The sequence below is a fragment of the Zingiber officinale genome, chromosome 11B (assembly GCF_018446385.1).
Source record: "Zingiber officinale cultivar Zhangliang chromosome 11B, Zo_v1.1, whole genome shotgun sequence".
NCBI classification, from domain to species: Eukaryota; Viridiplantae; Streptophyta; class Magnoliopsida; order Zingiberales; family Zingiberaceae; genus Zingiber; species Zingiber officinale.
This window is the reverse complement of record NC_056007.1, coordinates 84,748,206-84,770,830: the sequence shown is the minus strand read 5'-3', so window position 1 is coordinate 84,770,830 and position 22,625 is coordinate 84,748,206. Positions and strand designations below refer to the sequence as shown.

General features: G+C 38.5%; 1 protein-coding gene across 3 annotated transcripts; it reads right to left on the bottom strand.

Moving 5' to 3' along the window:
- Nucleotides 1-1,733: 1,733 nt before the first annotated feature.
- On the bottom strand, nucleotides 1,734-15,784 carry LOC122035036. Of its 3 annotated transcripts, XR_006126870.1 has the most exons (3): nucleotides 15,395-15,784; nucleotides 15,089-15,286; nucleotides 1,734-2,125 (listed from the first exon to the last, which is right to left on the bottom strand). XR_006126870.1 is itself a non-coding variant. In XM_042594398.1 (2 exons), exons 1-2 carry the CDS (start codon nucleotides 3,410-3,412, stop codon nucleotides 2,088-2,090), a joined length of 525 nt encoding a protein of 174 aa, XP_042450332.1. In that variant the 5' UTR covers nucleotides 3,413-3,454; the 3' UTR covers nucleotides 1,758-2,087. The 3 variants fall into 3 exon arrangements, 1 of the variants encoding a protein (XP_042450332.1); XM_042594398.1 differs by lacking the exons at nucleotides 15,089-15,286; nucleotides 15,395-15,784 and adding an exon at nucleotides 2,926-3,454 and having other exon boundaries at nucleotides 1,758-2,125; XR_006126869.1 differs by lacking the exon at nucleotides 1,734-2,125 and adding an exon at nucleotides 14,007-14,042 and having other exon boundaries at nucleotides 15,089-15,784.
- Between the last annotated feature and the right edge of the window lie 6,841 nt (nucleotides 15,785-22,625).

Sequence of the window (22,625 nt, the reverse complement as noted above, 5' to 3'; positions counted from 1 at the left end):
GGAAGATCTCGGGAAACTTGGACAGAATTCCTTCTTCGACCGACGAGAAAACCTCCACGTACTTGCCTCTCTAACTCAAATGTCTATACTCACAGCTAACATTACTTACGGGGGTGTATTCAATCAAGAGATTGAATGACTTTCATTGATTTTTATTTAATGATAGAATTTTGTAGAGTTGATAGATTTTTATTGACTTTTATAGAATCCCATATAGTTGTGAAAAGAATTCCATGGAGTTCTATAGACTTTTTTTACAAGACTTTTACAGATATTTATAAAGTTCATGGAAACGTGTGGATTTAAAGGGATGTATTCAATCTTGGAAAAACGTAGGCAGTCATGATCTCACACGATATTTATTTTCAAAGAAAACATAAAATACATAATTAATTTTTTTAATAAAATAATAAATAGCATATTTATCCATAAAAAACTTCTTCAACTTGTTATACTTTAATCTTGTTTTGACTACAAATAAAGAAAAGATAACGTCTCATTTAAAAAAAAAATTAATAATATAATTTTAAATCCAACAATATTATAATAATTTTAAATATTTTTATTTATAATTTTGATCCAAAATGTTGGTCAACCCTTTAATTTGGTCAAATTTTTAATAAAATGTTAAATTGAGAAATTTGATTAGTAATAATATTATTAAAATAGATAAATATAAATATATAAAATTTATTTAGGAATTTTTAAAATTTAATAAATGTTATAGAATATTTTTAGGTCAAATTTCATTAGACTTTATTAAATTATTTATTAATCAAATTGAGAATTAATTTGATTTATTAATATATATTTTATATTAAAACCTAATTATGTCTCAAGTTTCTCTTCCATTTACGCACAGCGCTGCCGTCCAAATCGACTTTGACTTTGACCTGCTCGCAAGTAGTTGACGGAAGCATCACCAACCACCTCAAATAATTTTTCTATTTGTTTTCCTCCTTTCCGGCCCACGCATGCTTCACCGAATGACACTTATTGTTTTCCATCACGAGCAACTGGAGAAAAAATCTCCACCTATAGTCCGCCGCCGTGAGTCGTCGCTATGAGTCGTTGCCGGAGAAAAGGCTACAAGTGGCTGTTGTTTCGTTACAGTCGTTCTGATCTATTCTTTCGTTCTGATCTATTCTTTTGTCGTTATAACGTCGAATAACGACATTTCAAAGGACTCTCAACTTCGTATGAAATGCATGCTGAGAGGTTGATGAAGGTCACCGAGAGGTTGGACAAGGACAGAGCCTTTAAGATTAAAGAAATAATCAAAATCAAGGAGCGGGAAGAGAAATGAGTTATTTGTAAAAAATTAAAGCGATTTGAAGTCTATAGAAATCTCAAGGGTGAGGAGAAGACTTTTTATTTTATTTTTAAAATTGTACCAAGTGTTTTGGAAAGCTCTTATTGGTTAAAATTTATATCTAAAGATTTTTAAAAAAATCCATAAAAATCTATTGAAACTTTGGATACCAAAAGATTTTTATAGAGTTTTAAAAAGTCAAATTTAATACCATATGACTTTTTAAAACTCTATAAAAATCTAATTTGAATATCACTAGATTTTTGTAAAATTTATAAAAAACTAGATTGAATACACCTAAATACCACTAGATTTCTGTAAAATTTATAAAAATCTAGATTGAATACACCTAGATTTTTAAGCATTGGACTTGGTAAATAATAGTGAAGATTCCTTGATCATGTCATGGAAACAGATACAATTCGCTTGCACGAGGAACTGCTACTGCCAAACTGATAGGAAACATGACGCCATTAACGCACGCAGAAGCTTCGAGTTCATAATTCAAAGAGAAATGTCAAAATCAAAAGATGGCAAAACTCTTGGATCCAACAACTGCCAATGATATCCTTAAGTTTGTGACATGGAATCTTCAATCTAAATTATAAAATCCACAAGCTTCCACTGTTCGCCTCTCATTAATTTCCGTAAGTTCGTCGTTTGATTTGGTTCCATGACCAAATTAAAGTATTTAGTTCCACTTTCCATGAGTTACATTACAGGAAGAAAAGACGAGGAGATTTTGGAGCTTTCTCTTCTATTTACCACTTAATTATTATCTCTCCTGCCAAAAGCCTTTCCTGCCAAGCAACTCTGAAAAAAAAAAGAAAGTTAGAACGTGCAGAGTAAGTTACATCATGAAGATGAAATGTGGCTACTGTAACTGCACGGAAATAGGACAACTTGTTAGAATGTGAAGCTTGAGTTACTTAATGAATGAAATGCGCAGGTAGTGATTGATAGACATGAGACAAAAAGAATGCTATCAGTCACCAGCATACCACGAGAAAGGACCCATACTGAGAAAAGGGGAACACCAGTGCAGAAAAGAAGGAAACAAGATGAAAAGCTTCACTACTTGGCATGCAAGATTCATAGATTAAAAAAAAAGAAGATAAAGAATGAAAAGGTCACAGAGCCAATGAGATGAAATTGAATGTAATCATGCAAACGGCATGCCATTGTCATCATCAAATATATAAGCTATTTAGTTCAGTTGCATGAATTTCTTCCTCAACATAAAATTAGTTTTATTATATTTATTACTGATGTCTCCAATTTTCGCTCCCACAATTCAATACTTGAAACAGCAATTTTAGCAAATATTTTGAGTGGCATAAGATCAAAATGAGAAGAAAAAAATAATGATTTTATTGATTTGCCTAGACTTCTGAGAGGTGAAATCGGGATTTGATCAAAAGCGCCGTGAACAGCCAACGAAAAGCAAGTTTTTTTAAACGGAAAATGGAGGTCTGACATGGATCAAGAAACGGGAACTTTCTAATCGAGAGGCAAAAAGAACGAAGAAGGGGGCAATCAAGATCGTATAAACCTCCCCATCCAGAAGCGAAACGTCCACCAAGATCTCATCTTTTTTAGGCTAATCCACTCACCTAGCCCGCCCGCCGCTTCTTCCAGTCCGGGGAGGCAGTCCGGCGGGTCCTCGAACGCGGCGACAGGAAGCCGCTTGCGGGCGAGGCCAATGTCTATCACGATGACGCCGGAGGACGGATCCTTCACCACGATCCCCTTCACGGGGAGCCACAGGAAGAGCTCCTCCTGCGAGAACCCGACCACCCCCCGGAGCGCGCCGTAGCTGAGATTGCCGCGCACCTCGCGGTCGAAGAACGCCAGCCCGTCCTCGTACCGGGCGTAGCAAGTTCCGTCGATCCGGACCTCGAGGAGGCCGGAGACGGAGTCGTAGGCGAAGGACTCGACGGCCTTGGGAAGGAGCCCGCCGGGGAGGCCGTGGTCCCGGAGTAGGTCGCCGATCGAGGCGGAGACGCCGGCGGCAGAGGAGGAAGAGGAGAAGAAGAGGAAAAGAAGGATGAAGAAGGGAAAACAAGGCACGAGGGAGGAGAAAGGTGAGAACTTCGACATGGATTTGGGTTTATGGTAGGGGTTTGATTTGACACGAAGATAGATAGATATACGAAGAAAGGAAGGGAAAACAGGGACGAGATGAGCTGGCATTGTATCATTGACAAAAACTACGGTGGAGCCCACTGACTGTGCGGTGAAGCAAACGCAAACTAATCGTTATGATGATAGAACGGTGAAGAAAGAACCACAAATTATATAAATATTTTTAAAATATATTTGTCTATTAATCAATTATATGATTTTTTTAATTTAGCTAATTTAGTGCAAATGATATACATTTTAAATAACCTTAAAACTCTAACCTTAACTCGAATTAAGAACATTGAGTTTATTTATTACATTTTCCACCTTCTTCAAAAGTAAATTGGATACCGAGAGGAATTAATGCTACAGCAATAAAATCAAACCTAATTTGAGGTTTCCAAAGTAAAGGAATAAAAGACAAGTACCCATTGGCATTTGGTATCATTTAGCATGAATCTATTAGTAATTTACGTACAAGGTTTGTACTTATGAAAAATAAAATAAAATAAATGCTAAATGGTTGTATGAAACATTATATGATTTATATAATGAAATACAAGAGGAAAGAAAACGAACGCCACTTCAGAGTGGCAATCACAAAGGAAGAAGAAAACAAATGCAGGTAATGCTATGGTAGCTTGTTGCTTCCTTATTGAGATTTGCATTTAAGATCATACTTCAGGAAGATTTTTTTTTTTTTTTTCAAATCAATTCAAGTTTACCTCTCCAATTGTTCTTTCATTGGCTTTAATTAATTGATTTGTTGCTTGGGTAAGGTTCTCTCTCTCGACACTTTTAATATGGATGTTCCTATACGAAAATGATGAAGACGGTTAACTAAAGATGTGACTCCTCGGTTGATTGTGTGAAAACTCGATTCCACTTTGCAACATAAAGAACGTCGATGCCGAGACAAGGAAAGGGTCTACATCGTTGGCCCTCCGATGTTCAAGTCAGTTACTGTAATAGTAAAAAAGATAGCAAAAAATTGTAGCAACAGCAAAAGCTATAGCACAGATAACGCATACTTCTCTCGGTACATGGACCCTCTCATTATATAGTGTTCTGGTAATAGACGTGCATGTTTCTCAAGACATGTGCAAAATTTTCCAACTGACCTATGAAAATACATGTCAGGAAAGTGTCTCTAACATCAGTCCTTAACAAGGCTCGCAAATCCCTGATATGACAATAGAAGCTTCCGTCGTACAATTTTGCCATTGACCACGCTCTGTTGTCAACGACACTAACTCCCAGAGGGATATGATGAGCTACTCCACTGTTGGGGCGAGTGGGGGAGCTGCTCGGCCAGTATTCCCCATCCTGTTGCTCAAGGATGTTCTTCTCTATGGTCGCTCAGGCTTAGTACATCGTTCCTCCCCTGGCTAGACAGGCGATCCGATCAGACTAGTCTTTGTTTAGTCATTATTATGAGCATCTGATGTCCTCTATATGGTCGTCCCGGCTGGATGAGCGATTTGCTCAGATAAGCCTTTGTGCCAATCAAGATCCTTCATGCCCGGTTGGCACGTTGCCACTCGCTCGGCTGACTTTGCTCAGCTAGCTCTTTCCTTCTTTTGGCCGCCTTGACTTTGACATTCACGTCGGCTGTTGTCTTTGCCTTTGACCCACGCTTGGTGGGTTCCCTTTATCGCCGCATCACAAGTCTTTCCCTCAAATCTAGTTGAAGGAGGTTATAAGTCCGATTGACTAGATGCGATGAGCAGTGTCTTTAGTGACCTCACAGTCGATCATACATTCTAGGTTTTAGAGATGTCGCTTGGCTATCACTTGCTGATATGGATTTAGAGTCGTCGCTCGGCTATGATGCCTATGAAGTTGCATTCTGGGTTTAGAGTCATCGCTCGACTATGGTGAATGTTGAAATTACTTTCTGCCATGGGTTTAAAGTTGTCGCTCGGCTGTCACTTACTGACCTGTGTTTAGAGCCGTCGCTTGGCTATGAGACAAAATGATTATTCGCCGTGAGTCATTTTATGACGATGTTTCCACTCGGTCACTTCTTAGTTAGAGATTTTTGCTGATTGGGATGCTTGACGATGACACTTAGCGATTTTTCAACATCCCGCCGCTTCCTTTGCCAAGTGAGTGCTTCATAATGGTCGTTGACATCATCCTAATTTCTTGAAGACTATGCAAATCTCCTGCTATTAATGCCGAGCACGCTGCCCATGTCCTTTAATTAAGTCTCATTAATGCTTCCCTGTCGTCAGCCGCCATGTGTCCTGCTTTTTGTCGCCACACGTTTGATGTGACAGGCGGATATCCACGGTTGATGTGACAGATACCATTTCAAATTCAACGGCCAGATCTCGACCTTGTTTTGCATAGCCCTCTATTGGAAGGCTCTGAATAGCCATCCTCCTCCGAGTTTATATACCCTTATTCACCGTCTTTCTTTTACGTTACTGTGTCTTCTTCCTCGCGCATGCTCTTCTCCATCGCTCTTCACCGATTTTCTTCTCCGTCGCTCTTTGCCGACTAAACTTCTTTGTAAGCTTTCTCCCCCTCTGTTCATCCGCTCCTTGATTTTCGTCGAGCTTCTCGCTTCTACTTTTTATTGTTTCTCCATGGCCGCCTTTTCTCCCCCTACACCGCCTATCGTCGGCTTGTGGTATATATACACCAAGTCGATTTCAACGGCGACAAGATAACGAAGATATAAATGTCCTACAATATTCCCAGTGACCACCAAATAATTATTCCCACCACATATGCGCGACCACATATGCTGCCGGATGACTGCCTCACTTTTTTTAAAGACTAATTTTTGGCATGTCTGTGCTTCTTGATCCACCCCTTCTTTTCTGCTGTCTATAGATACTTTCATATGTTGAACCGCTAGTGGCCGGCAAGAGGGGGTGAATTGCCTATCAACAAAAAACAACACCCTTCCCATTTTTTCAACTCTAATTAAAAGCAACAATAATAGTAAATTAAATTAACAACTAAAAAAATAAGACACAAGATTTACTTGGCTACAACCTTGGTGGTTGTTAATCCAAGGACAATGAAAAAGCTTTAAAAGATCTCCTTCGGTGAAGGCGAAGAAGCCTCTTACACTCGTTAATTGCTCAGACAATTGCTAGGGAATAGAGACTGGAGTTGATATTTTATTTACTAGGTCTAGGAGTCTTTTTAAGTCCCCTGAAAAATCTTATCCGGAGCTGGAAGGCGCCTCCAATAGCCTAGAAGGCTCCTCCGGTGAGACGCCAAAGGATAAAGCTTTATCCTTTGGCAACGACAATATTTACCTGGTCGAAGGCGCCTTCATGGTCGGTTGAAGGTGCCTTCCTACTGAAAGGCGCAAATGCGCCTTTAACTTCTTTGAGAGCACCTCCAGCAGCTTCGCAGCTCCCTTTTGGCTCTCTTGCTGCTTTGATCGCTTGGTGTTAGTATTAGTCCTAGTACCAATTATGAGATGATTGTAAAGGACACATTTTGTATCATATATTACTATTAATAAAAGACAAAGGTTTTGGTTATTATGTTTATTTCAGTTCAGTGCCAATTGAATAAGTATAATAATGCCCTTGGGTAGTAGGTTCTTATCTACAGTATATCAATTGGTTGAATTGATAGTGAGATATTGTAGAGAACACTACTCTTAACTATTCATAGTCGAACATTAATATACAAGGACAATATTAATGCGTTGAGACTAGCATGTAGGTCAGCGGATGACTTGATCTCACAAGTCATGGATATGAGATATCAGGTTGACACATGAGTATATATTAGAGAATATATATTGAATGACCCGCCATGAGAATATTTCATGGATCGTCGTATGAGTGCCATAAATATTCTCATGTGACTACTGGTATGAATAGTCCTTAGACCTGAAGTCACTATGGTTCCCTACATAAGGAGTTGTATACTTTGGTATCGTCAAACGTTACCCGTAACAGGGTGGACTATAAAGTCGATCACTGTGTATGTAATGAATTATACGGAGGGATGTGAGTGTTGTAGATGAGATCTATCCCTTCCATATGACGGAAGCGATATCTGTGGGTAGGGATGTAAATGAACCAAACGGTTCGCGAGCTATTCGGAGCTCGATTCGGTAAAAAGCTCGTTCGAGTTCGTTCGTTTATCTTATCGAGCCGAGCTCGAGCTCGATTTCGAGCTCGACAGTTTTATCGAGCCGAGCTCGAGCTTAAGGTTATTCGGCTTATGAGCTCGCGAACATGTTCGTTTATAGGCTCGCGAGCCAAAAAAAAATGAGCCTTAAACGAGCCAAAAAAACGAGCTCTAAAACGAGCCAAAAAAATGAGCTCTAAAACGAGCCTTAAAATGAGCAAAAAAACGAGCTCTAAAACGAGCCAAAAACGAGCTCTAAACGAGCCCGAAAACGAGTCCGAGCTTGCTTAACGAGTTAGGCTCGTTAACTTTGATAATCGAGCTAATAACGAGCCGAGCTCGAACTGTTCGTGAACCTGATAATTCTAAAACGAGCCGAGCTCGAGCCTTGTGATAAAAGCTCGATTCGAGCTCGAGCCGAGCTCGAGCCCGAATATAACTTAAACGAGCCGAGCTCGAGCCGAGCCGAGCTCGAGCCGAGCTCGAGCCTGATACTGTTCGGCTCGGTTCGGCTCGTTTACATCCCTATCTGTGGGCCCCTTGATTAGTAGGACACAAGAAAGCATGACCATGCGTAAATAAATCAAATGAGATATTGAGTTCATTTGTTTAAGTGTGTCTACTTGGAGATCAAAAAACACAAAGATTGATAAGAGGATGACACGGTCTATGCCTCATTGATCAATTTAGATATCAAGGATAGAGGGACCAAGTCATACATGATGATAGCCATGGACAGGTTAGGTCGGATCTCGACTTTCTCATCACTTGGGTAGCAATGATGTCTTGCTAGATGTCACTCATTGTTCGTGTATCACAAATGTTGATTTGGGTACATTGCCAACGTTACGAGAGCCTATAGGGTCACACACAAAGAACAAGTTGATATGGAGATGGGTTCATGTGATGAATCAATAGATTAAGTGTAATCCGAATTTGACTCATTGAGTTAGACTCAAAGGGATCCAATTGTTGGATTAAGTCGAGTTGCTTGAGAATCAATGGGTTGGACTCATTGGGTGAACTTGAGTTCACCAAGGAAGTTGAATGGTCAAAATTGAACCATTGGATTGAATGTTGATTTTGAGCCATTAGATTAGAACATGAAAGGGTGGAGACTCTTGGTATACCATGGGATGGTTATAAATATCATTTGGATGATAATTTTGAGTAGATGAACAAGTGGTGAGACCCTTGGCATTCTTCTTCTTCCTCCTTCCCCTCTTGGCTGAAATCACCATTGTAGTTTCTAGCACAACCTTGTAATTTCTTCTCCATCTTGCTTTGTTTGTGAGACAAGCAAAGACAAAGATTGTTCGTGTGGATACCATAGAGGCGCGGACGCTTGAACGTGCTGAGATATGGATCCAGAGAAAAAGATTGCTGTCTGGATTGCGAAGGGCACGCAACAAAGGTATAATCCTATTATGTAGCTTAGTATAGTTTTCAGAAAAATGTTTCTTCCCTTCGCATGGATCTGCTGGATAAGAGGATCTAGTAATTTTTTCGTTGTGTTTCCGTGTCTTTGGCGTGCTAGATCCCAACACTTGGGTGATTTGGCCAACCGAAATAGGGCTCACTCGAACCCATTTTCAGGCCTTCTCCTCGAGCAAACTTCCACCCCAGCTTATCGTCCCTCGGACCGCCGCACACGTCCGTCGATGTATTCTTCCGAAGCACCTCGTCCCTCGGATGCACTGAGCCCGTCGACTCTCTTCCCGTGTCATCATTCTCGCTAGCTACGTCTTCCGCTCGACTTCCTATGCTCCTAAGCTTCTGCACACTTAGACAGAGAAATCAAATACTAACAGGACATAACCTGACTTGGTTGATTGCATCAAAACTACCACGGGGTTCCAATAATCTCCCTCTTTTTGATGTGATCAAACCAAAGTTAAGTTAGGGTAAACCACAAAAAGAAATAGTTTTCATTTTTGTAAAAAAAAATTCTAAGTAAAATAATTTTTCTACGTAAAAGAAATTTTTTTCTAAGTTTTGCAAGTACCCTTCTCCTAGACTTGTTCTTCACTTCTCCCCCTTTTGATCACATTAAAAGAAAAAGGTTAGTAAAAAGTCTAAGGAAAAAATTTCAGGAAAATACTAAGGTGTAAGCCCAAAAATTTGAGTCAAACCAAAACACTTTGAAAAAATTTTCTAACTATTAAAATATAAGTGATGGAATAAAAAATTTCTAAATAATTTCTGATAGAATTTTTGACATGCATTGAAAGCATTAGTTAATTTAAATGTTTAACAATTATTCAATTAAATATTAATTTTATTAATTATCTTCCAGGCTATAGAGATGTACTAAGTCTTCTTGGTTATTGGATCAACAACCGCTTTTTAGACAAAGTCTCTTAAAGAAATTAAACATTTAATTTTCTCTCTGAAAGCTCAAAAAAATAATTCAATCCAAATATAATTTTGGAACCCAATATAGGTTCCTTCCTACTGGGTTAATTAAAAATTTGGGGGGTATATAACTTCTGAGAATTTTTCTAAGTTGACCCCTATGAAATCATAAATACCGATTTAGCCTACTGATAGGTCTAACATTTGAATGATTATAGGTATTTGTGCATGCAAAATTATATTTGAATAATTCTACTTTTTCTTTTAATTTTTTATTTTCTAACTTTAAACTATCAAATAATTCTAATGGGCGTGCCTTGGCCAATTGTCTTTTCAAATCAGTATTTTCATTTTCTAATTTGCATAAATTTATAGAAAGTATTTTGATAAATTGGAAAGATTGTTCGGGTGAAAGAGCATGTACCTCACTTACCTCATGAACTGATGCTCCCCCTTCATAAGAGCTTTCCTCTGATGATCCTCCCCCTTCATTGATGCTTATTTCTGAGGTACTTTCGTCTTCTTCTTGGTGGTCGACCAATAAGGCTAATTTGGAGAAGGCTTCGATCTCGAACTCAGAGGACGATGATTCATCCCATGTGACCTTCAAATTCTTGTGCTTGGATCTTGTTGGTCTATGTCCCTTGTTCTTGTCCTTTTTCTTTAGTTCTGGGTAGTCATTTTTGATGTGTCATTCCCCTTGGTAGTTGTAGCATCAGACCTTCTCTTGCTTCGAAAGTGCTTCTTTGCCCGTAACTTATTAAATTTATTAGATTTAATGAATTTACTAAATTTTCTTACCATTAGAGTCATTTCGTCTTCCTCAAATGACGCTTCAGAGTCTGGATTATCCGTTCTTGTCTTCAGGATAATGTTCTGACTAGGCTCCCTTTTCGTCTCTGCACATTTAGATTCGTGAAGTTTAAATGTGGGGAAAAAATTTTCTAATGAACTAACTTCGAGGTCTTTAGATATATAAAATGAGTTGACTATAGAGGTCCACTTAGGTGTCCTAGGAAATACGTTTAAAGCATACCTTAATGAATCTTGGTTCGTTACATTTTTTTCGAGATTCGTGAGTCTGGTGATGAGTTCTTTGATCTTCAAGTGCAGATGTGCAACTGTTTCGCTTTCTTCCATCTGGAGGTTCGTCAGTTGGTTCTGGAGCAGTTCCTGTCTTGCGAGCTTTGCTTCAGAAGTTCCTTCGTGCAGTTCCAGAAACTTCTCCCAAAGTTCCTTTGCTGATTCGTAATCTTCGATCCGATTTACTTCCTGGGGTGGAAGTACGCTGAGTAGATAGAACTCGGCTCATCCATTTGCTACGAAATCTGCTTGCTCCTTCTTGATCTATTGATGCTCTTCTTTTTCATTTCCTTGGGGGTCTTTGGGAGCTACAAAACCATATTTAATTATTAATAAAAAATTTAAATCAGTTTTGAAAAATATCTCCCTGCGTTTCTTCCATGACGCAAATTCTCCCTCGAACTTCGGTTAGAAGATTGTCTGTCCGACCATCGTTTCGGTGCTTCAGTCGACGGTTAGTCCTTCTGAGGTGGTTGGACTCTGACACCACTTGTTGGACTGCTGGTGGCCAGCAAGAGGGGGTGAATTGCCTAATAACAAAAAATAACACCCTTCACGTTCTTTCAACTCTAATTAAAAGAAACAATAATAGTAAATTAAATTAACAACTAAAAAGACAAGGCACAAGATTTATTTGGTTACAACGTAGGTGGTTGTTAATCTAAGGACAATGAAAAATCTCTAAAAGATCTCCTTCGGTAAAGGCGGAGAAGCCTCTTACACTCATTAATTGCTCAGACAGTTGCTAGAAAATGAATAATAGAGTTGATGTTTATTTCCTAGGTTCAGGGGTCTTTTTATAGTCCTTGGAAAATCTTATTCGGGGTTGGAAGGTACCTCCATCGAGACGCCAAAGGATAAAGCATAGTCGAAGGCGCCTTCAAGTAGTTGAAAGCGCCTTCCATGGTGGGTTGAAGGCGTCTTTCCACTAAAAGGCACAGAGGCGCCTTTAACTCCTTTGAGGGTGCCTCCAGCAGCTCTACAGCTCCCTTTTAGCTCTCTTGTTGTTCCGATCGCTCGGGTGATTTAGGCCAACCGAAATAGGGCTCACCCAAACTCATTTACCAGCCTTCTCCTTGAGCAGACTTCCTCCCTGACATCTTGTCCCTCGGACCACCGCGTGCGTCCTTCTCGTCCGCCAGTGTACTCTTCCGCATCACCTCGTCCCTCGGATGCACCGAGCCCGTCGACTCTCTTCCCGTGCCATCCTTCTCGCTAGCTATGTCTTCCGCTCAACTTCCTGTGCTTCTAAGCTTCTGCACACTTAGACACAGAGATCAAATACTAATAGAACCTAACCTGACTAGTGAAGGATTCTTTTTAGGTAATGAGAATCTAATATGTCTAGGTCTATCATGCATAGGTACCTTAGGGTTATTTCTAACATTTACCCTACTCCTATCATGATATCTAAAACCAAAATTAAGCATGGGAAAATGATGATACTCATTATTTCTAATATGCATGGGAGAATAAGAATTTGAATTGTAATTCAAGTTAGGATATATCACCCTTACCCTTGAAGCTCCCCCTCGACTTGAGCACTTCTTCTTTTCCCGTTTCTTTAAATGCTCCAACTTCTTGAGCTCTCTTTTCTTTGGACATTTTGTGCGGTATTGCCCTATTTCACTACACGTGAAGTATTTAATTGTTAGAGTAGGTACCTGTAAAGCCAACTGTTGGCTAGGACTTTATTGCCTCTTGTAAATAAATAACTTTTATTTTAATATAATTTAATTCCGTTTGATATTTACTTTATCTTTATACACATGCTATATGCATAGATAAAGTCCTTAAATATACTATAGTGAGATGTGGTGGTACATATAATGGTCATCATGAAATACATTAATATTCACTGTATATTTTAAATTTATTCCTAGTTAATTGAGTCGCCTAATAAATAAGGATAAAAGATTGCTTGAGCTAGAGACTAGCATCTGTGATATAGTGTATCATATTTTATTGGTAAGGACATAGAGATGTTTAAACATACAGATAGATGATTATATGATGAGTTCATCGAACATCCCTTACACAGACTTTCCAAGTGGTTATTATTTATCGAGTGGATAAGTCTTTGGTTGTGGTTGTACACTAGTAGTCCTTATGACCCGGGACAACACTGAGACTCTATATATTGGGACTGCACTTTGACTCATTTATCGACTCTATTAGGGTCACCAGGTGGTGAGATTGGGTGTAGTAACGAAACATATAGGAGTCAGTGTATTGTAGTCGGGGATTCACCACACACCCACAAAGTGTGGATATCCTATGTAATATATTATTTTATAATGAATAAAGTCTCTGATCAGAGCTGCAAGATATACTTCAAGAAAGGAGTTTCTTAATTACACATGCGATATCACTATAATATATATCACATGGTTGTCGAATCAATATGCAATCCTTGATGTACCAATGGTTGTAGATTTACACTACAAGAAAAAAAACCTAACAACAACGGTTTTTCACCGTTGTCGTAGCCGTTTTTTAACTGTTGTTAAATGCCGTGTTGTTAAAAGGGGTGCCCAAAGACAACAGTTTTTAACCGTTGTCTTTGAAGGCAAAGACAACATTTTTACAACGGTGAAAAACTGTTGTCTTTTCCTTCAAAGACAACAGTTTTTCACCGTTGTCTTTGAGCGTCTACCTTTAATAACAGGGTCTTCAATAACAGTTTTAAACTATCTACGACAACGGTGAAAAATTATTGTCTTTTTTAGATAAAAAAAATAAATTAATACACAATTTTCCAATATTATAAATCATTCAAAATACTAAATTTCAAAATAAAATTTAATATACAATTTTCTAACATTCAAAAATAATATCTATAATATTCTGAAGAAATTTCATAATCAACCAACAAAATTTCATAAGCAACCAACAAAATGATAATACTATTAAAACAAAGGTAGAACAATATAACATAAGATTTTCTACTTAGATGTCGGTGAAGAGGAGGGATTGCAGCTCCTAGTGCTCCTTAATTTGTTAAAGTCTCTCCATTTTTTTAGCTTGTCGGCATTCTTCCCAGTACTCTTGAGGACACCTATTCGAATAAAGATATATATTACAAATTAGAAACTAAACTGTACACGTGATTCCAATTGCACTGCATAAATGTTACATAACCATAAAAACCATTTGATCTAGTCATCTAACAGAAGTGCAAAAAGCGTTATTTATGTAACATAAATGGTAACCCCTTGAAACAATATGGTGGCTCTTAAATTTCTTATTAAGCAGAATTTTCATTCAATGTCACTGCATAAAAAGCTTCTATTATAAACCATGCAAACATTATTTTTCCCAGTGATAAAGCAGCATTAATTCTAAAAGGTACAATCTAATGCAAATGTTCCCACACACTCCATATGATGCTAAGGAGTAAGTCATAGATTAAATTCTAAAAGAGACCATTAAAGGAAAGAATGCCTTAAATAAAAATGAATCCAGAAATTAACCATAGACTTTGGATTAACACTTTAAGTTTACATTGATCATGAGCTAAATCATAAAAAGAGAAGTGGAGTGGCATGTTACATCAGTTGACTTTCTAATCTTTAATTTAAGTTTCATCATTTAAAGAAACAAGTTTTCTTTCTCTTGGAATCTCAAGATCTATTACATCATCAAGCTGATGCATAGGATACCAATTTAGATGTTAACAGCTTATAAAGTATATTCCTCATTAAATTTGTGTCCTCACTTTAAGAAAATCTGGAATATACTATTTTAAAGTCATGAACACGTTAAGGTTTTCACCAACTATAGTAGGAATGACTGTAGTAATTACCTGAAACAACATAAATCATTAGTTTTGAAGGCAGAGTAGAGAGACGTCATGCAACTTTTAGAAATCAATGCAACATAATCTTAAAGAATAACATTATAGCAGGATAAAGATGCTAAAAAGAACAGTAGATTGAAACTAAAAAAACCATCAAAGAGTCTTTAATATGTACAAAACACCTTTTAGCTTCATGTTGAATACAAAGTGAACATAATCGAATGAATCGAGATGCAAATATTGCAAATGTAAGTTAGAAAAAAAACTAAGAAATGATAAAGTAACTGTAATTTAATCTAACTTACGATTTAATTCTAGATTTGGAGAAGTAAGAAGTGTAAGCTTTTCTAGATCACCATCTAGCACACATCACTGATCAGAACAGAACCACACTGGAAATCATTCGGATCAAGAAGGAATCACACAAGAATTCATTGATCAGATTAAGATTGAAGATCACAAATCAAATCCACAGCTAGGGCACGCCTTTGTCTTCGCGACAACTGATCGGAGCCAACAGGGATCCAACAACACCAGAACATAGCACAAATCCATGAATCAACATGAATCCAACAATGAATCAAGAGGAAAGAAGGGTTTCGGTTGCTTACCCTCGAAACCCTAGGGCATCTTCAAGCCGGTGCACGGATCGGGGAAGAAAGGATCGGCAGAACTGGGAGGAAAACTCGGGGATGGGTTGAGAAGAGGAGATCAAGATGATCCGTGCCTCCTTGATTGATCTCCGGCAAGCTCCGAGAATAGATCTACACCGGCGACCGTCGGCGTCGGTTCATCCACGCTCGGCGTCGATTCGTCCCCGTGAGAGAACAGAGAGATTAGAGCGAGGAGGAGAAAACTTCGGCTGGATATGAGCTAAAGGGTCGATGCCGGCAGAGAAAAGATCGTCGGAGCTGAAGCCTTCTCCCGTCGGCGTCGATCGTCCGCAAGAGAGAACAGAGGAGGAAGAAGGGGAGAAAGGATCGGGATTGGCACGGGTTCGGCGATTTGGGGGAAAAAGAAATAAAGGAAAAGGAATTATATAAATAAACATTTTCTCACTTAAACGGATATCCTAAACAGGCTTAATCCGAACCCACAATTGATCCCCTCAAAATCTGTCGTACGAGCTCCAAAAAATTTTCAGAAAATTTCTAAAAATTCTGAAAATTTTTTTATAAGGTTATTTCTCAAATAACCCTATTTATTAAATTTTTCGATATCTCACAATCTGACTCTAATTAACATAATCAATCACACATAGATTACATCTCCAAATAGGAAAGAATAGGTCAATAGTATAAGAGTAAGGAAATTCATTACCTAACTCTTCTTCTTTGGCAATGCGATGATGCCCACTTTATATATGTTTAGATTTATATATGTAGGTTATTAAATAAATAAACTCTCACTTTATTGGTACTCGAAATAGGCTTTCTTGAAGCTTAATCGATTTACCCTCTTAAATGTGTCATACTGACTTAGTTTATATTCTAAATTTTTTTTTAAAATTTTCAAAAAATTCTACCTCCCAAGGAAACGCCGAAAAGTCGATGCACTAACACTTTAAAGGCAAAGCAGCGAGAGCGACGAGGAGCGTCTTTCGCGGAGGAGTTGCGAAGGAGGAATCGGAGATAGGTTTTTGTTCATTGAAGAGTCACGGAGAAGTGGGTTTTAGGTTTTTTTCATGAAGTTAAAAAAACTGTTGTATTTTTAGGATTCAACAACATTCAATAGACAATAGTTTAATAAAACTGTTGTATATTATCACATAAGCAACACTAAAAGATAATAGTTTTTTAAAACCGTTGTCTTTGACATACATTAGACAACAGTTTTTTGAAAAACTGTTGTTATTTAAAAAATATTATGGTGAACAACAAGAGTTTTCAATAAAACTGTTGTTAAATGGAAAAAAGACAACAATTTCTTGAAAAACTGTTGTCTATTAAGTGTGGTTAAATCCAAAATTTCTTGTAGTGTTAACCAGGATATATGAGATGAAGGGATCGAACTGTACATTAACCATAATCGACTGGTTCTTGTAGGCACTATTTAGTGATACCTAGGGAATCATGGGGTGGTGCAGTTAGACACGCTTACCATGATTTGTTGAGTGTTAATCAGAATTAGTTCTGACGTCCTATAATTAATTAAGAAGTTAATCATAGGATGAAGCTATTAAGGGTATGCCCGAATAAAGGATAAGTATAATCCTAACTCACAAAGAGTTGTGAATCCATGGCTAGTTGTATCCCTGAACCATAGAGGGTTACACAAGTATTGGTTTCCTTATTTCCCGTTGAGAAAGTCAAATTCAAGGAGTTAAATTTGTTGAATAAAGTTTGATATGATCAAATGTTAGATTGATTTCTAATCAATAGAAATAAGAAGAGTGGAAGAGTTTCACGCAGAGTCTATAAATTAAATTTATATTATTGTAATAGCGAGCAAATATGTTTACTGTATTAACGATATTGGATTATTGATACGATTATAATGGACTCGTATTATTGGATTCTAGAAAAATTTTAAAAACCCAATAGGTAAAGATGGAAGGGATATTGGGCTTTAAAAGTTTAAGCTTAAAAGGAAATGCAATTATAATTAAATTGCATCATGGAGAAAATAAAGAAAAAAAATAATCAACGTGACGTGAAATGGAAAAGAGAAATTATTTTTTTTTCCTTTTTTTTCTTAACCTGCACATTTTGGAAATAATGGAGCACATTTTCTCCACTAATCCACTTTGCCCACTCACTCCACGTTTTCTTTTTCTTTTCTTCTTGCTCTTTGAAACAATTAGAGAAGAAAACTCTCTTGTGAAGCTCTTGATGAAAACTACAGCTTCATTTTTGGAGAAAGGATTTTTTGACAACAACATTTTGAGAGCTTGCTAAATTAGCAAGCTTCTTCCTTTATTTTGAGTTTTGGCAGCCATATCCTCTAATCTATTTGTAGAATTGTGGCAGCACCTTCTAAAGAAAGAAGATAGAGATCCTCTCCCTCTCTTCCATCAAAAAGTCATATCTCCTTGTTGTTACTTCTCTTCAAGAAATATTATTGCCGCCCACCTTCTTGCAGAATTTTGGAAGGCGTAGCCCCTTGTTGAGGGCTATTAGACAACCCCTTATGAATGAGTAATTGTGCAACCCCTTCCTTATCTTTGAGGAAGGCGTTTCGACCGTCTCGACGAAAAATGACACTTGATCTCTAGTACGATCAAGTGTTGGAAAGATGACTCCGATCATGGACCGAATTAGACAAAGGAAGTACGAACTCGTGACAACAACAAGGAGCTATTTTGCTACAACCGGAATAGTTGGAGTTATCCCCAAACACAAATTGTTTGGAAGGTATGTTTATGTTTGTACTTTGATTCATATGTTTATTAATGCATGTGTTAATAGTTTTATTTAGGTTATGCTTAAATGATCTAATATATTTATTTTATATAGTTTAGCATGTCTAAATAAAATGATTAAATGAACATTAGATGAATCAATCACATGATAATTTATCTTTGTTATGCTTTTAGGATTTTACTTATACGGTTAGATTGTAATGCATGCTTAGATAAAGATCATGCTTATGTTTGTTTTAAAAACTATACGAATGCTCCTTTGATTTAATTGTTAAATCACAAATAAAATTTTAAATTTCTGCTATGTATAGGAGTGTAGAAACACGATCACCAAATTTCGGATTCGGTTCCAACACTAATATGCTTCTTCTCCTTGGCTCCTTTCCTACAACTCAAATTAGATTCTAAAGGAATTGAATTGAGTTTAGAAGTTACCTTCTTCTTATCCAACGGACACCTACTCTTATAGTGTCACTTCTCATTGCACCCGAAGCAAGTGATGTGATCCTTTGACTTGACTTCGGTTGAGATACTCACTAGGTTGACTTCCAAGACTTCTTTTTCTTCTTCACTTGTATTGAATTCTTCTTCAACCTTTGAGGATGTCTCCTCATCCACACTTGTGGATGGCATTTCCTCATCCTCCTCCTCGAAAGTTGAACACACGTCACCTCTCGGTTGCTCCTCCTCTACTTGAGTCACTTCATCCTTTTCTTCAAAATTTTCTTCCTCTTGTGCAGGCAAAGGTTCTTCCCATGGAACCTTCTTTATCTTGTTCCACAAATCGTGGACATTCTCATATTCACCTACACGATTCATCACGTCATTAGGCAAAATATCAATTAAAATCGAAATTACCTTTGAATTTGCCTTTGACCGTGAGACTTGCTCCTCCGTCCAATAACGCAGTCGGAGTCTCTTCCCTTTCTTGTCTCTTGAGACTTCGAACGGCTCCTTGACCACCATCATGGTGGCCCAATCCATATCGAAGAAGACCTCCATCTTTATCATCCAATAGATGATGTACCATAAGCCTCCTCATTCAAACTTCGGAGTTGCTATCAAGTTGACCATCTTCTTGAAAGTTGCTCTTCTCGACGGTTAGTCCGACGAAATATGACCTTACTCTGATACCACTTGTTGGCGATCGATGAAAACTAGAAGGGGGTTTAATAGACGGTGCCCCCAAATTGTTCGTTTCCTACAATGTTAGCTTGCGCAGTGGAAATACAAAATACAACAAGCTAAACTACGAAGATTACAAGAACAAGAAAGCAAACCGCTAACACGTTTCCTTTAATGTGGTTTGGAGATTAGGGCTCCTACTCCACAACTGTCCATAAGGTGGATGATCCCTCAATCCTTTGGCGGATTAGCCCCAGAAAACCTCCAGTTAACTCAAGTCTCCTTGTGGGTGGAGAAATCTCACCACAACTCTTACCAAGACCTCTTGGAACACAAAGAACACTTGAGAACTTGTTGACTACTAATTAGAGTCAACCACCACTAATTTTGTCTTGCTTAATCAAGTCTCCAAGCCTTGGTTATATAAGCCCCGGGTTAGAAAACTCCGCCTACTAGTAGACTGGTGAAAATACTATTCGACTTTCCTCTGTGGAATTTCGACCGTTACAATTCAACGGCTCGATACTTATCGACTAGTAAAAGTACCAATTGACTACTTCACACTGGCCAAGCGAACAAAAATATTATGTTCACTCTTAGCCAACTGTCCAGTCGAATGTACCAGTCAACTGATGAAAATATTAGTCGACAGATACCCCGAGTAAAGTCTCTCAGCATTCAGACTCTCACCCTTATGACTCACTTAACTCTTCTTTGCATCTTTGACCTCTTGCCTTCAAGCTTACTTCCTTTGGCTCTCGTCCCTTGGATGCATCCAAGCCTGCGGCTCGCTCCAATGCCATCATTTGCATATGCCTCGAAGTTGCTTCCCTCGGTCCTTATTCTTGCTGCATTGTCCACGGTCCCTCTGATACTCCATTCTTCACCAGACCCGAAGTCATCAAGCTGAATCATATGTGTATCCTGTAAACTTGCACACTCACATATACAAATCAAATACAAGGGTGAACGTAACTTAAACCCTTTTCCCAAACATCAAAACACATGGTTGCACGGACCATTGGGATTGCTCCAACAATATCATCATGTCCAACTACTACTTCGTTGGTGTGATAGTCGTGAGTCGTCCAACATCCTCCATCTCCACATCTTGGATTCAAGTTAAGTTCTCACATACGGCGCCAATATGATCTTGTCCAAAAATGGTAAAGACAGCTAGCTGGGGATATGACTCCTTGGTTGACTGTGTGAAGACTCTGCTCTGCTCTGCAACACAAAGAACGTCAGTGTCAGACCAGGGAAGGGGTCTTTGGCGTTGACCCTCTGGTGCTCAAGTCAGTCATTGGAATAATTGAAAAGACGACAAAGAACTGTAGCAACAACAAAAGCTCTAGCACAGATAATGCATACCTCTCCCGGTGTATGACCCCCCCCCCCCTTTATATAGTACTCTGGTGGCAACTGTGCACGCTTCTCAAGGTATATGCATGTTTTCCTAACCATTCTATGAAAAAGCACGTCAAGAAAGTCAAAAATATCTCTGACATCATTCTTTAACAAGACATGCAAATTCCTGACATGATAGTAGAAACTTTCATCGTACGATTTTACCTGTTGACCACGCCTTATTATCAGCGGTACTAACTCCCAGAGGGATATGATGAGCTGCCCTAGTATTGGGCCGAGTGGGAGAGCCTCTTGGCCAGTATTCCTCGTCCTATTGCTCAAGGTTGTTCTTCTCCATGGTTGCTCGGGCTCAGTAGGTCATTCCTCACCATGCCAGATAGGCTATCCGGTTGAACTAGCCTTCGTTTAGTCACAGTTATGAGCATTTGATGTCCTCTATATGGTCGTCCCGGCCGAATGAGCGATCTGCTTAGATGAGCCTCCGTACCGATTGGGATCCTTCATGCCCGGTCAGCATTTTGCCATCCGCTCGACCGACTTTGCTTAGCCGGCTCTTTTCTTCCTTTGACTATCTTAATTTTGACCTCCACGTCAGCTATTGTCCTTGCCTTTGACCTATGTATGATGGACTCCTTTTATCACCGCATCAATGGACATCACAATACTAAATAATTCTTAATGAGACAGCAAAAAATAGTCTGCACATGATTTGTAAGCCTAAAAACAACTAAGCGTGCTCTCGATTTAAACCTCTTTAATAATTGCACTATTGCTTAAAGAATTGCATTGATTATAATTAAGAACCAACCAGATGACCCCAATGGACCGGGAAAAAGAAAATTAAATTTGTTTTAAACAAACAAAAAAATTACTGGTGATGCTTAGAATAGATATGAATGATTTGATAGGCACAATCCATGTTTTAAAGAGAAAAAAAAACATTCTAATTTGTGTTCCAAAGAAGCTAAAAGTTAATTAATTAGTCGAGTTGGAAAGACAGAGACTAGATGAGCCTTTTGGACCTTTAGAGTAAAATGTGGCGTAATGGAGAAAGGCTAGATAAACTCAATTATAAAAAGATTAGGATAATGTGGTGCAAACAAGATATGGCAGGATGACACCGTAAATGCAAATCTTATCCTTAATCATTGCTTTTCTTTTTGCAGTTTTGAGAGTAAGATCTCGACCGTGAAGGATTAGTATAGGATAAGAATTTGGTGATCAAGTGGGCTCATGATCAGGAATGAACCATGGAGACTCTCCGTAGAAAGGATATGAAGTGGGCTTGAGGTCTGATCGGATAATGATACGGGGTCCTATTAAAAATGGATCAAAGTAAGAAAGATTGATTAACGTGGAAAATAAAATTAAGTGGGGTATTCTAGTCCGTCGAGTGAATCATGCAGTATTGAGTGGACCATGTATGGCCGAACGGGCCGGTAACGGTCAGGCGGATGGTGATAACTTCATGGACAAGTCAGTCGGGCGATCTGCCCTGGCCGAATAAAATGACCCTCCGATAACAAAGAAAAATAAATAGTAGTTGGTCTAACCGACTGGGTTTTGCGTCCGGTCAGAGTGGGATAACCGTGGACAATCAAGAAGCAAGAAAAGAGACAAGTTGGCAGGCCCTGAGGACACCACCGAGCTAAGGCAGCCTAGCCGAGTGGACCCCGATCGGCTACGCATGACCTCATCAAGTATCTTGTCATATCCTTTTGGGAGTTTGTGTCGCTGACAGCAGGGCATGTCTAGTAGACAATCGTACATTAGAAGCTTTCAGACTGTCACATCAGAGGATTGCATAACTGGTTAAGGAATTATATCAGAGACACTTTTTTACATGTCTCTTCTTATGACACCTAGGAAGATATGTCTACGCCTTGAGATACGTGCACGAGCACCATGTTGACACTATAAAAGGGAGTTCCTAGCTATAGGAAAGTTATACGCAACTTCGCTTTCTACATCTACTTGCTACAGCTCTC